Consider the following 16,642-nt stretch of genomic DNA (forward strand, 5'->3'; position numbering starts at 1 on the left):
AGCAATGGACTTTGAAACAAATTAAATAAATCCTTATTTCTATGTTTCATGTTAAATTAAGGTTGTTGCTATTATAGAAAAATATTTGCTTGGGGACACATAAGATATACTGCAAATTACTTACCAGTGTCGAAGATAGACACAACAAGATAAAATATCATTTCTCCATATCTTATCAATATTTTGACAACCATGATGATGAAAAGAAACGTCTTATTCCCTGATATTAGAAAAAATAAGCTAGCATTTAGTAGAATTTTTCATTGTGAAGTAGCATTTTCTTTGGTCTCAATTTATAAGTTTTTCTATATTGACTTCCATAATTATTCATGAATATTTTGGTATAACTAAGCAGAATAGTTTTTAAGAGTACCTTTGCATCTCATTTGGAAAAACTCGTCATTAGTGAATCGAGAACAAAGCGCCTGTAATGTAACTTTAAAACATCAATCGATCGCTATAAAATGTATGCAATATTATCCTATAATTAATAGTAACCTAAGAGTTCATCAAATATATATATCTCAAATAGTACCGTTAGAAATAGTTTTAAAGTGTTTATCAGAGAAAATATATAGCTAGAAATCAAAACTCAATATCTCTATGTATAAATGTTGGAATCTGAAAACGTAAAGCAACATACACAAGATTAAGAAATTATTCCTTTTCAAAAGGTTCAATTATTCTACATGAAGTTTTGTTAATTACCTCAGACTTCTTAATGTCGAAAACTGTAGTGATGGTATTTTTTCATTCGTAAGACTTCACACACAAGCTGGAAATCTCCTGTTATTCAGATAAATAGCACATCGTTGAACAGTACAACCAAATTCCTTCGATTAGAAAAGAAATTAAACTTACGAATCGAAAGGAAAATGGAAGAGAAATAAGTGCACCCATTATTCATACAAGATGAAATCAACAACTTGGATGGAATCTCAACAGGTCTAAGAAGGAAAAAAATCAGTAAAAAGAAGGAAAAAAAATACTATGTTAATCCCAAAACAAAATGAAATCAAGAACTTTTATTATATTATGAACAAATAAGGAAAAATTAGTAAAAAGAAACCTCGAAAGAATAGATCTGAGAGAAGATTAGGGCTTGAAGAATAGGCGAAGCAAAAAGATCTGATCAGAAATGTAAACGACCCGACCCCCTAGGACTTAAGTTAGGCCGTTACTAAATACATGCATGTATGGAACTTAAAACGACACTCTTTTATGGTGAAATAAATGCTAAATAAATAAGGTAAGTGCAAAAGGTTTTCATTAAATTAAAATATTAAAAACAACAATAGGGTACCCGTAAATCGTAAATGATAATAAATAAGCCTGAAAATAATTCTTAATAGTAAGTTTCAAACATCAAAATTAAGAGTTAAAAAAAAATTAAAAGAAATCTAAATCTCATGAGCAGAAGCATAAAACCAGTCTCAGTGGCTCGATCACGAATTCCGCTTGTCCATCGCCGGTGCATCTTTACCCTTACCTGAAGCAACAATATGAGAAAGAATGAATATAAAATACTCAGTAAGTAACCCCACCACTGGGGTCAGGTTAGGCATCTATGTCCTCTAGATGCCTACATTTGGTGGAACATATAAACTATCCTAGTCTTCATAGGACACATGCATACATGAAAAACTGAGTTCTATCCTACTGTAGTTAAATATGCCCACTACCTCTGGTGAATCCCGAAGGAAACACAATCTGGTGAATCCTGAAGGAAACACAAACTGATGAATCCCGAAGGAAACACAATATCTGGTGAATCCCGAAGGAAACACAAACTAGTGAATCTCGAAGAAAACACAATATCTAGTGAATCCCAAAGGAAATGCAAACTGGTGAATCCCAAAGGAAACACAAATTGGTGAATCCCGAAGGAAATACAACATCTGGTGAATCCTGAAAGAAACAAAAACTGGTGAATCCCGAAGGAAATACAAACTGGTGAATCCCAAAGGAAACACAATATCTGGTGAATCNCAAACTGGTGAATCCCAAAGGAAACACAATATCTGGTGAATCTCGAAGGAAACACAAACTGGTGGGCATTCTAACTAATCAATAAAATCACTATCACAGTCTCGACATCACAATTTCAACATGGTTCTATAACATACATATACATCTCATCATCATGATTCTACAATATACATATAAATTTCTTCATCATAGCTTTACAACATATGTATGCATCTCATCCTCCTCAGATTCAACAGGATCTCCAATAAAAATAATATACTACAAATCATACTAGTATTCAAACATCTCTATGCGCAACTAGCCTTTTAAACTCTCATATCAGCAAGGCATACATAAACATCAAACTATCAATATATCCTCAGTAAATTATATTTGTCAATTCGTGACTCCAGTCATTTCAAACCTTAGTTAATGAAGGCAGACATAAATATCATGCTAACTAATAATCCTCAATAAATCATAATTATCATTGTCGGGCACTAGGGCAGTTCTAGTAGTAAGATTCTCAACTTGGTAAAAAACGAAAAGCAAAATCTCCTTAGAACTTCTTTAGCACACTTGAATCAACCTAAAGTTGTGGCTTGGTCCAAGACAAATTCTAATACTCGATTTAATTAGCCAATCGATCTTCACCAATTTTCTAAGGTTTTCCTCAAAATTTCGACAAAGATTGAGGTAATGGCGGCCGACGGAGCATCGACTTGTAACTGCCATAGATAGGCATCGTGTGTTGCTATCGGACAACATAAATTGTTTAGACTAGCGGCTAGTAGTAAGGGTCTTGCATGAGGAGGGTTTGCGAGAGTGGGAGAGAAGGGGAACTTCTAGTTTACAGATTTTATTCAGCAGTGATTACGAACAAATCAGAGCTTCAAACAATGATCCAACCGTTCAAAATGAAACAATATGTCTCGAATAGACTGACCAAATTTGAGCACGATCCAACGGTTCAAACTCTGATTTTGTGGAAGCTGTCGCTGAAAAATCGAATTGCTTTCTCCCCAATTTTTAACCTCTTTTCACTCTTATTTAATTTCGAAAAAATCTCAATTCTTTTATTTTTTCCAAATTTTGAAAAGATAAATAAAATATTTTATCATAATATCTCCAAAATCTCCAAAGATTCTATTAAATTTAGAAATCAATTAACTTTTCAAATTATCTTAATTTAGGCTTCAAAAACCAAAATTAAAGGGCATAAGATCCATTAATTTGATACAAATTAAATCCTTCCAAATATTTAAATCAATTCAAAACCACATGAAATTAATTATCTCTTTTAATTTTTTTTTTTTAAAGTTGGCCTTAAAATCCAGAATCAAAGGGAAGCAAAATTCAATATTTTGAAGATAATCAATTCGAATATCTAATCAATTTATATTTCAATTTAACCCAATAAAAGTTTTTCAATTATTTCAATTTAACCCCAATTTTCCAAATGAAAGGAAAATTTAAACTCAATAAATTTAGATAATTAACTTAAATTTTCCTGAAATTCGGGATGTTACAAGAAAAACGATGGAGCAAATAGATCTGACGATCGGAACGAGCTGGATAACGAGCTGAAGAATCCCATGACAGAACTGGTTGACTAGATCTGAGCGAGTTGTGAATGGCGATCTGCGCGATCGGAAGGACAACGAATAACAACACTGGAAGATGATAACATTATACGACGATAAAGCTGAACGACAACAACCCATGACGAGTTGGTGATGATCATCGACGACCCATCTCTACAAATCAGAAAAACCCATGACCTGGATGATTCGAACGCTGATGACCCACCTCCACGACCCACCTCTACGGATTGGAAGACCCATGACTAAACTATCAACCACGACGATCGGAAGGCTCTCTAGACTACTAACCACGAAGATCGAAAGACCTCTACAAATTAGAAGACCCAGACGACCTAAACGCTAGCAACCTACCTCCACGACGAACAAGCTAGATGACGATTTGAACTGCCAGATTTGATGATCGGCGACCCACCTCCAACTGAATCCCACGACGGACCGATATACGAACAACTAGATCTGGACGACAAGGGAAAGAGGGGGTTTGTTAGAGAGAAGTGAGAAAGGAAAGAGAAGAAAAGTAGTGAAATGAAAAAGAGATATTTTTTTTTATTAAAGTTAAAAAAATAAGTGGGAACCTTTAATATCAGTTTTAAACCGACATTGTAGCCTATCTTTAATGTCAGTTTAAAACTAATATTAAAGATTTGTTTTTTTTTTTTTAAAAAAAAAAATCTATTGTGAATGATTGTCAAACATTTGAACTTTTTATTTTTAGTAATGTTAAATTACTATATAAAGGATAACTTAGTTAAACACTTAAAAAGATATTCCACATATCTAGGGATAAATGTTTGAGAATTTCACTTATTTCATTTTTTTCCTTTTTTTAATTTGTTTTCTTATATAATGGTTTGTTGAATTTATGAAAGATTGGGGAGCTGAAGAAATTAAAGGGGTGTTTGGCTCACCAAGATGAGTTTAGTTGAGTTGGTATAATATATCAACTCATTGTTTGGCTCGTCAACTTTAAATGTTGGTGAAGTTAAGTTGGTATATTTTATCAACTCACCCCAACTCTCTCTTCTTCCCATGTTTTTAATTAATCCAACCATCGACCATTGTCACACTCCGAGAACTAACCCCGGGCTCCGAGAATCACCTCTGATGACATCTCCGGCGACCAACTCCAGACTACGACAACCACCTCCAATGGCAACTCTGGCGACCAACTATGGACTCTGACAACCACCTTCGATGACAATTCCATCGATGAAATTTGGACTTCAAAAACCACCTCTGATGACAACTCCGACGACCAACTCCAAGCTCCAACAAACTTCGCACGACCAACTCCCACAACCACCTTCAATGACCCAACTGATAACGGACATAAATGCACGTCATTACAACGCAAAGATATAAAACAATGTAGGATTGCAACGGTAAAAATATGTAAAATCATGTCCAAAAGCATTAAGTTTAGAACATTGCAATCGCATTAAAGCAGCTAATTTACGTATTTTATGCAGGAAAATGCATTGGGGCAAGGCAGAATTGCGATCCAAAGAATTCAGCGTCCGAGCGCATTAAAAGATTGCGACCGCAAGGCTATGCGATCGTATGCGTTCGCGAAGATCTGCTCAAGAAGGTGGCCGCATAGAGACAGCGCATCGAGGTGAAAGCTTAATAAATCACGATGGGGCAGAAAGCTGATGATAGTCGAATCCGAATTTAGTTGACAAGCCGTTAACGACACACTGTAGCAAGTACATTTAACTTTTCGGTGACAATTAATTGGCGCATTAGACAGAGATTTAATGACATCCCATTAGTGCAATCATTTGAGAGAAAAGCTTCTTCACCACTATAAATACCGAAGGCCACCATTGAAAAAGGAGGTTAGCCATATAGAGAGTTCGCCATACAGCAGATAGTAGCCATTGTTCATAGTTTTCTTACACTTAGAAGGCAGAGGCGAGTGAAGAGAGAAGACGCCGGAAGATCATTCTTAGTCAGCTCGAGAGAGTGTTGGGAAGCATTGAGAATGGAGAGAGGGCCGACTCTTGCGAAAGCAAGAATATTCCTTTGGGCAGAGTAGAGAAAAACGCAGTGTAAAAGCCTTCGGAAGCAAGACATTGCTACCAGGCTCCCTATCCTTATTTCCCATTGTCATCTATATTCTGATTTCATTTATAGAATGGAACTTTCATTTCTACATCTGTTCACTCTCCTCACATTACGCATGAGTAACTAAACTTCCGAATGGGTTGAGAAGCACTTAGCTAGCATGACCCAAGATCTTCATTTTATGTGATCATCTTGTCTTATGTATGCGTCCATCACCTTTTTAGAGCTACTCGAGAGAGAGTCTAAAGAAAGAACCTAGACTTGAGAGAGCTAAGTTAGAATCTAGGCTTGAGAAAGTTAGATTAGAACCACATAAGCAAGAGATAGAGACTTAGAGATAAGTTCTGTTTGCTAACATGCATTGCATGCACCCTAAAAATAGGTTATGGTAGTATGCAGTTGCCTTATGTATGTGTGTGTCATTCATCATCGCATAAACAAGAATAGAGGCTTAGACGTAAGTTCTATAGACATCATCGCATACATCGCATGTGTCCTAAAAATAGGATCTATAGCATTTGCATTGAGAGATGACCTGCTGTTGTATGTGTGTAACATGATCGCATAACATGAACGCAATCTTAGGAAGTGTTAGCTAAACCCCTCTCAACCCGTTCCCCCGTATACTCATTGTAACTTTCGTTGTTATTAACTCTTTTCTCAATTCCGCCGCATAGAATCTAAATCTTAAACAAACATACCAACTAACTCATTATTTTATTTGTCACCACAAAGAAATCTGAAATCACCGTTGCATACTGTCTCTATAGTCCCTGTGTTCGACCCTGGGCTTACCAGGCAACCTAGTAGGATTTATACCTGGATCTTTCTAGGAAGACTTGTATGCACAATGCATACACCACCATCGCAATATACACCATTATTTCATCATATTCACAACGCATCACCAACTCCGATGACCATCTTTACGCTACCAACTTCGATGACCAATTGGCTCCAAACTCCAATGACCAACTCCGACAACCATCTTTGTAGGCTCTGACAACCACCTCTGACTACAAACTCCGATGAAAATCACCTTCGATGATCACCTTTGAGCGAGGAACTCTGATGACCAACTCAAGACTTCAACAACCACCTTCGACGAAAAACTCCGACAACCAACTCTAATACCACCTCTATGCAACTAACTTTGGGCTTCTACAGTCACCTCCGACTACAATCTTTAGCAAAAATCATATTTGACGATCAACTTCAATGACCACTCTTGCCCGCTCAACTCCGAGATTTGAAAACTACATCCGATGACGAACTTCGAAAACCAACTCCAATACACCTTCACGTGACCAACTTAAGGCTCTAACAACCACCTCTGGTTGCAAACTACAGAAAAATCATCTTCGATAATCATCTTCGACAACTACTTCTGACTACTATAGGACTTATGATTGTTAAAGTATGTTGGAGGGTTGTTGATTATATAAAAAATATTATTTTGTCTACATTAAGTGCAATATTTATACGTAATGAATTCAAATATCAAATGAGTATTAAGAATATTTATACGAAAAGTATGTATGTAGTTGAAAAGTATGTAATATAAAACAAAAAACAACCATAAAATGAAAAAAAAAAATCCTGAGACATTTTCCAACAAGAATTAATGAAAAATAGAGATTTATTTTCTAATGATCCTCTAAATCTAGAGGAAATGAAAATGAAACCGTTGAAAAAATGTGGTAACATTCCATTGGTTGTTGCGATGATGAGGGAGATTTAATTAAAAATATACATGACAGTAAAAATATAGAACAACAATAAGAAGAAGAAAAAAAGAAGAAGATGATTATGAAATTCATTGAGAAAAATTGACAAGAAAGTTTTGATTTCGTTTTAGTTTCTCATTTTATTTTACCATATTTCTACAAGAAATGTAATGGGTTAATCGTTGTTCATTGTCAAAAAATAAATAAAGAAAGAAAAGTTCTAAAAATTAAAAGAAAAAAAATACTATCCATATTTTGTTCAAACAAATATGGGTAGAATTATTGAATAAAAAAAAATTAAAACAAAAATAGTAATCATAAAAGTATATTATTTAAAATTAAAAAAACTGCATCAGATACACATACATATGAACTCAACTCTATACCCCAAACATAGACATATGAACTAAGACTAAATAACTCTGCACTTCAAATACAGACATATAAACTCCACAAATATATGAACTCTATAGACATATGAATTCCAAACATCACATCTGAATTCAATGCTCCAAACAATCCATAAAGGAAAATAAAATACATAGGTTTATCTAAAGCTTCAACCTCTACCATTCGAAGAGCTCATGCAGTTCATCCAATCTCAGCCGTCCAAATTGAATGGTCTTTGTGGGCTAAAGATGTGGAACAACATATCGTTCCTACTTGCAAGTATGTTTGCTAATCATTCGGACTTCCTTCGAAAATTATTTTGTTTTCTAATTTTTGAAAATTAATTAATTTATTTTCTCTAAATTTCTTACCATCATTTACCATCATTTACATCTTTCTTAAGTATAATAGTTGAATTATTAACTAAATTCTAAAGCACATAAATTATCTTTTTTCGTTTTCAAATTTTAGCTTGATTGTTGAAAACATTAGTAAAAAGTAGACAACAAATCAAGAAATTTAGAGACGAAATAAGTGTTTATAAGCTTAATTAAAAAAAAAAAACCAAATAGTTATCAAACAAAGCTTTGCTTTTGAAAATTAAGCCTATAAATACCTCATTCTACCCCTAAATTTCTCACTGTATTATTTAATTTCTATCAATATTTGAAGAAATTCACGAGAGTTTTGAAATCTTAACTTTTTTTAAAAAAAAAATTCTTTTCCTTTTACTTTTAGAATTTGGTTAAGAATCCAATTCTATTACTCAAGAAAGATGAAAAATCATGAAAATAAATTGAGAAACAAAATATATTTAATTTTCAAAAATAAAAATTAAATGATTATCAAATGAAACTTCGTGATTTCAATATTATATTTGATTTGATGAATATTTTGTTGTGGGATCCCTTTTGGTGTGTGTATATGTGTTCCTCAGGGAGTTAGGCATTGGAATTGGTAGCATATAGTCCTCTTGGAAGGGTTATTTTTTTATCATCTGGTGCAAAGATTATTGAAGATTTAACTGATGATGTCTCCAGAAAGGTTAAGATTTGTCGAATACTTTTTTTAAAACTTATTTTTATTCAAATGAAAACTTAACACCTTTTCAAATTTTAGGTTAAGATTACATTATTACAACCTCCTTCATCTAAGTTTAGAATGCAAATTTAATAAAGTAAGTCGTAATTAACGTTTAAGATAAAATTGAGCAATTACACGTAAATATAACAATTATATCCAAAATATTAACAGATATAGTACAATACAAAAGAATTCGTAGATGTAGAAAAACTTAAATCCAACTCTTGACTTTATCCATGGTAGATTATGTTTTCATTTGGAATTGTTGTAGTTTTGAAAATTATTATTGGAAATTTTACTGTTAGAAAAATCAGTTGTGAAATGAAATAAATTAATGTTTGGTAAATTTAAGCTTGAAGCCTGAAAAAATAGGTATTAGTGTTTGGTAAATAACTACTAAATTATCTTGTTCTAGATATAATAGCTAAAACATACCTATTATTAAAATTTTTATTTTTTTTATAATATATAATTTTAAATAATTATTTAATGATATATTTTGTTTAATTAACTTTTAAATATTAAGAGAAATAGCTTTATTTTAAAAAAAATTGTTTTAAAATCAAAAGATATAGATTTGATAGGTGAGAAAAAAAATAAACATATGAAATAAATCTTAATTTTAAATAATAAATTTTAATATTTAAAAATAATCTAAACTGGATTTGATTTTAGGAGAACCCAAAAGTTGGTTAAGAAACTAATTTTAAAACAAACGTGAAATGAAGTACTTTAGAAATGATTTTAACTGATTTAATCTCAATTTGTTTTACCCTGCACAAAAAACAGTTAAGATTTACTTTCTTTAGGAATGCTTTTATATACATCATTTATTAAACCTATAACTCTTACTCATTGCAATTACTCTAGAAAGATGATACACATATATTATATGTATATATGCTAAATTATTTTTCCTTTTCTTAGAGGCATAATATGTTTGGGAGTGACACCTTAATTTACTAGCATCTGCATGTATTGAGGACCAAAAGGTTCGTGGTTTAAATCCTCCCACCTCTAACATTTACTTAAAAAAGATACATATATATATTTGAGAGTCTACGTTTTTACCGTGAGAATATGGAGCACAACAAGCCCATAATCGAAAAGGTTAGGGAATTAGCAACTAGAAAAGGATGCACCACATCTCAACTAGCTTTAGCATGGGTTCATCACCAAGGGACTGATGTGGTTCCAATTCCTGCAACCACTAAGCTTCAAAATCTTAAGCTTGCATCAAACATTTAAGGCACTTTAGCATTGAAAATTACACCATAAGACATGGTTGAACCTGAAGCTTATGCTTTGGTAGTTGTTGAATGAGAAATTTTGGACCAATCACAAGTTGCCACGTCATGTACTAAATTAATAACGAAATTCCAAATCATTAAATTTGGGCTCAATTAGGAGTTGATATATGTCCTAAAGTGAAGTTGAAGACAAATTTTGATGACGCCACGTGATTTTATCATGACCATTGAATCAGATAAGATTAATTTGGCCGAATTTGATATTATTATTTGGGTCAAAGTCAACCTAAGCTCAAAAATAGGTTGAATTTGACTCAAATGTCAAATCAGGCCTAAATCTGATTAATTAGACCCAAAGGCCAGACCTATGGACCAATTAAGCCCAAGTCCAATTAATTGGGCCCAAAGGCCAGGCCTATGGATCAACCAGGCCCAAGCCTACCTGTGAACTCTATAAATAGAGAAACTCTCCTCATTTGGAGAGATCAACAATTCTATACTCTAGAGAGCTTATAGGTAATTCTATACAATCAGAAGACTCCTCGACTCCTGAAGCTGACCACGCCTGAAGATTGAAGTCCTTCCAAGATACAAGCATTCTGAAGACTGAAGTCCTTTGAAGATACAAGCATTCTGAAGACTGACGTCCTTTGAAGATACAAGCATTATGAAAATTGAAGTCCTTTGAAGATACAAGCAATTCTACATTAAGAGAACCTAGAGAGAATTCATCAACAAGCAGAAGACTTCCATGACTCAAGTTGCACTCCTTAGAAGACAGAAGACCCTTGAAGACACAAACACTCTTCCAAGACTTCTACTTTAAGAACGCTCGATGTTTTTCTTCTTCAAGTCAAGCACTTCCACCAAACTGAGAGAGAATCAGAGGATTAAGCACTAGAGATCGAACCACATCATATCAAATTAACATCAAAATCAACACCAACACCAACTTAAGTTTAACTCCACGAAACAAGTTTCTCCGGAAGCCTCGTGTGAACACTAATCCTCTAAAAAGATCAAGAAGCCCAAAGGCCGATCATCCAAGAAGATCAACAAGCTCGAAGGCTAATCATCCAAGAAGATCAACAAGCCCAAAGGCCGATAATCCAAGAAGATCAACAAGCCCGAAGGCTGATAATCCAAGAAGATCAACAAGCCCGAAGGCCGATAATCCAAGAAGATCAACAAGCCTGAAGGTCGATCATCTAGGAAGATCAATAAGTCCAAAGGCCAATCGTCTAAGAAGATCAACAAGCCCAAAGGCCGATCATCTAAGAAGATCAACAAGCCCAAAGGTCGATCATCCAAGAAGATCATCAAGCCCAAAAGTTGATCATTCAAGAAGATGAGCAAGTCCAAAGACCAATCATTCAAGAAGATCAACCAGCTTAAAGATTATAGTTTATTTTGAAAGCATCAAAATACTATGTATTAGAGATTGTACTCAGTTTCCACAAAATTAATACAAATACAAAGTTCAAGTTTCACGAAATAAATTTCTCTTGAAATCTCGTGCGAACAAATTGGCACCAAAGAAAGCTCCATCCATAGCTACCGTCGCAAGAAACACTTACATAAGCTCTGTCATCACGGGGGAAATCTGAGACCAACTAATGAAATCTTCTAAAGGCGGAATCATCATTAGAGAAAATCCCTTATTTGACAATTATGCTTCTGCTACTGATCTATCAGAGATAATCACATTTTGATGTAGTGTCTGTCATGATGACTGACGTAATGACTGAGTCGACCTTGGCAGAGATGAAGATAAAGATAAATCTCCTTATGAAAGCGGTAGAAGAGCGAGATCATGAAATTGCTGCTTTGAGAGATGAATTACAGGCTCGAGATACTGTTGAGTCGAGTCAATCTTCAACTACGAAAGCCAATGATAAAGGAAAGACTATCTTGTAGGAAGGCCAGCCGCAACAATCTACCTTTGTCGCCACTCTATCAATTCAACAGTTGCAGGATATGATTACAAACTCCATAAGGGCTCGGTACGGAAGACCATCACAGTCCTCATTTATGTACTCCAAGCCGTACACCAAGAGAATTGACAAACTGAGAATGCCAGCTGGGTATCAACCTCCAAAGTTCCAGCAGTTCGATGGAAAGGGCAATCCAAAACAACATGTTGCACACTTCATTGAAACCTGCGAAAATGCAGGAACCAAAGAAGGTCAGCTAGTCAAGCAGTTCAACCGTACCTTGAAAGGAAATGCTTTTGATCGGTATACTGATTTTGAGCCAGAAGTGATTGACAGTTGGGAATAGCTAGAAAGGGAATTCCTGAACAGCTTCTACAGTACAAGGCGCACTGTTAGCGTGATGAAGCTGACAAACACCAAACAGTGGAAATGAGAGACAGTCATCGATTATATCAACCGACGGAGAGAATAGAGTCTGGATTGCAAAGATAGACTCATTGAATTATCTGCAGTGGAGATGTGCACTCAAGCCATGCATTGGGAGCTTCTATACATCCTACAAAGGATAAAACCTCATACATTTGAGGAGTTGGCAACATGCGCTCATGATATGAAGCTGAGTATCGCCAACAGAGGAAATAAAGATTTTTTAGTCTTGGAAGGGAGAAAATACAAGAGAAGGCACAATGAGGGCGAGAAAAGATCGTGGATAGTGCCACAAAAGAATCTATGGTCGTTCATGTGACCTCGCAGAAGTTTTTCTCCAAAGAAAAACAAACAAAATTTGAAAGAAGGCACAATGAGGGCGAGAAGCATCGTCCAACTCTTAAAGAAAAACAAGAGAAGGTTTATCCATTCCCTGACTCTGATGTGGCATATATGTTGGAGCAACTGCTAGAGAAGCAACTTATGCAGCTACCAAAATGCAAGCGGCCAGAACAAGCAGGAAAAGTAGATGATCTTAACTACTGCAAGTATCATCGGGTCATTAGTCACCCAGTTGAAAGGTGCTTCATGCTAAAGGAAAGAATTCTGATGTTGGCTCATGAAAAGAAGATTGAGTTAGATTTAGATGAAATAGCTCAGACAAATCACGCTATAGTAGCGGAAACTTCAAGTGTTCCAACACTGTCTGTGTTCCATGCTCAAAGGTAAAACCTGATCCAGTTCAAAGCCTTCGAGCCTATAGTTGTTTGGTTCCAGCAAGAGATTAAAAAAACAAATTCCAAAAAGAAAGATGAGCTCGTTGAAGATGACAACGAGGGGTGGATAGTTATGACTCATCGAAAAAGAAGACAACCAAACTCCACCCAAAAAGAGTCGCGTTCCTATCGAAGCTATAGAAGAAGGAACAAGACTCATAAAAATAAATGCAAAAAGATGACATGAAAGCCTAAGCCTTCTAAGAAATAAGACAAGGATTTCCCTCAATTCCAGCGGCCGATAACTTTGGTAGAATTTCTCCTAAGAAGCTTTCTCAGTAATCATCCAGAGAAAGTATCAGAAGTTATTGCATGTCACACTGTTGACATAGTGGAAGTCGACAACAATCATATAACTATCGAAAAAGTTAACGACTCAGAAGAAATGAAGCAAAAAACTTCTATCCTCGATCGTATTAAGCCTTCAAGTGCTCGATCTTCAGTCTTTCAAAGACTGTGTATGGCCACAGTAGGAGAAGAAGTCCAATGGCCAACAACTACTTCTACTCGAACTTCAGCCTTCAAAAGGCTAAGTATATCCACATCAAAGAAAGATTGACCTTCAGCATCTTCTTTTGATCGTCTCAAGACAATAAGCGATCAACATAAAGGAAGGATGAAAATCTTGAAGGCGACGTCATTCCATGAAGAAAACAATGAAAAAAGGATTCACAGTCCTGTCCCTTCACGCATGAAGAGGAAATTTTCTGTTGATAAAAGTACAGAAGATTCCTTGATAGTGAAGCCAAGACTCATCATATTGACGAATCCTACAAATAAAGAGGATGATCAAAGCCATTATGAAATAAGTGCTTCTAAAATTTAAATGAAGAAGCTTCTCATCGCAAAAGCCTAAACTGCATGATGCTCCTGGCCCGCATGAGCTTAAAATGTGAATGGAACCAAAAAAAAAAAAAAATCTTTATACGAACTACGTTATGACTTGATCCCTATCATTATAAAGGGTACGTAGGCAACTTAGAGAAATTTAAGTTCAGTCACACATAAAAAAAAAACATTCTTTTTGAACTACATTATGACTTGATCCCTATGAAGAGTATGTAGGCAGCTTGAAAGAAACTCAAGTTTAGTCTAGTAAAAAAATAGAAAAAAAAAACTTGAACTACATCATGATTTGATCCCTTTCTTTAACGGTATGAAGGCAACTTAAAGAAATTTAAGTTTAGTTCATTAAAAAAGGTACAACAACCACCTAAGTATGATACTACAAGATTGATGTTGATCATCCCCGTTAAAGAATGACACTTCGGGTTGAAGATGTTCATCCTTATTGGGGGCAATACAATGGATTGAAGATGTTCATCCCTTGTAATGAGCTAGCACAATAAATAAAAGGCACACACTTGGAACGCGCTTCGCTTCCTCTTTAAAATCAAATTTGGATGCTCCTCCATCTTCAAGTTCAGAGGCTTCGTCGATGATCTTCAATCTTCAAGTTTAAAGGCTTCATCGATGCTTCTTCATCTTCAAGTTTAGAGGCTTCATCAATGCTTCATCTTCATGCTCAAGTCTGGAGGATTTGTAATGCCATCTTCATGCTCAAAGTTGCAAAGTCGAGCTCAATGTGAAGATTCATCGATGCTTTGTCAAACTCAAGTGCAGAGGATTCGTCGATACTTCAAGCTCAAATGCGGAGGATTCACCAGTTCTTCAAGCTCAAGTACAGAGGATTCGCCAATGCTTCGTCAAACTCAAATGCGGAGGATTTGCTGATGCTTTGTCAAACTCAAATGTGAAGGTCTCTCATCGATGTTTCTCCATCTTCAAGTTTAGAGGCTCCATTGATGTTTCTCCATCTTCAAGTTCAAGATTGCCGTGCATGATCCTAGTTCCATCTTCAAGTTTAAGATTGGCGTGCATGGTCCCACTTCCATCTTCAAGTTCAAGATCGGTGTGCATGGCTTTGCTTCCATCTTCAAGTTTAAGATTAGTGTGCATGACTCCACTTCCATCTTCAAGTTCATGGTCAGTGTGCATGGCTTGGCTCCATCTTCAATGACTCAGTCTACAAAATCATGACGCAACTTTGCTTCATCTCCAAAGTCTGGCGTGGTTCGCTTCATCTTCAAAGTCGTGGCGTGGCTTTGCTTCATCTCCAAACTGATGGCGCGGCTTCACTTTATCTCCAAAATGTTAACGTAATTTTGCTTTATCTCCAATGTCTGGCATGGTTCGCTTTATCTCCAAAGTTGTGGCGTGGCTTCACTTCATCTCCAAACTGATGGCGCGATTTCGCTTCATCTCCAAAGTCATGGTTTTGTTTCCTCTCCAACGTCATGGTTTCGTGCATCACGCTATTAGTGATAGATATCTGCAAGGTCCCTGTCACTTATAGATGTCTGTCGTTGTCTATCAGTGATAAACATTGATATTTTGGTATATTTAAAAATATTTACAACAGTTTTGCGCTTTAAAACAACTACCTATTTTCATATATAGAATAATAATAATAAAAAAAGTTTATGATCTTTATTTTACTTCAGAATCTGCCACGATTCCTACCTAATAATTTGGAGGAGAACAAGAAGATATTTGAGAAGGTGAGTGAAATGGCGAATAGAAAAGGATGCAGCACATCCCAATTGGCTTTGGCATGGGTTCACCACAGAGGAAACGATGTGTATCCAATTCCTGGTACTACCAAAATTGCCAATCTTAATTCCAACATTGGAGCTTTGTCATTGAAACTCACACCACAAGAAATGGCTCAATGAGACTTATGCTTCGGCTGATTCTGTTAAAGGTGGTAGATATGGTGATGATACTTCCACTTGGATGCAATCCGACAGTCCACCACTTTCTACCCCTTAATGTTTTAAGAGGAGTAACTCATGTATCTTTTTCAAAAATCATGATCGGGTCTCTTCATCTTCTATAATATGTTTAAAGATTGTGATCAAGTTGTGTCGTTTTTGTTTGATTTATGTATTATCGTTTTGTGCAATTTTCTCGACTTGTAATTGATATGAATGAATGTATGCTTAAATAATCTATGTTCTCGTATCTTGATATAAAATATAATGGAATTTTCATTTCATTATATTATATATCCATGGTTATTTTTTGTAAACTTAAGCATGTATATGAGATATACAAGTGGATCATGCCTTAAGTAATAACTTAAAAGGTCTGTAGTATAAGGATAAAGGAGGGATACCTTATCCTGGTGACACCACGGATACGACCCGCTTTGTTGAGGTTTGCAAGTGTTGTAAACTACTACAGATGGTCTGATCTTGACCATTCATGTAGAGACATGCGAGGAGGGGGTGTCCTATACAAAGAGTTTATATAAGACCGGATCACGAGATGACTAGTCTCTTTATATAACGTCGTTGATACTTACGACTTACATCTTACTTAAACGACCATAGGTGACATGACCTTAATCCTGAG

The 16,642-nt window shown here is 35.3% G+C and overlaps 1 protein-coding gene across 1 annotated transcript in view; it reads left to right on the top strand.

Moving 5' to 3' along the window:
* The window catches only part of LOC120078818 (probable aldo-keto reductase 1), a 34,057-nt gene extending 18,097 nt beyond the window's left edge, over positions 1–15,960 (top strand). The window contains exon 4 of the mRNA XM_039033144.1: positions 15,730–15,960. Coding sequence (XP_038889072.1) covers positions 15,730–15,960 — 231 coding nt within the window. The remainder of the gene's footprint in view (positions 1–15,729) is intronic.
* The last annotated feature ends 682 nt before the right edge of the window (positions 15,961–16,642 follow it).

The sequence above is a fragment of the Benincasa hispida genome, chromosome 1 (assembly GCF_009727055.1).
Source record: "Benincasa hispida cultivar B227 chromosome 1, ASM972705v1, whole genome shotgun sequence".
NCBI lineage: Eukaryota > Viridiplantae > Streptophyta > Magnoliopsida > Cucurbitales > Cucurbitaceae > Benincasa > Benincasa hispida.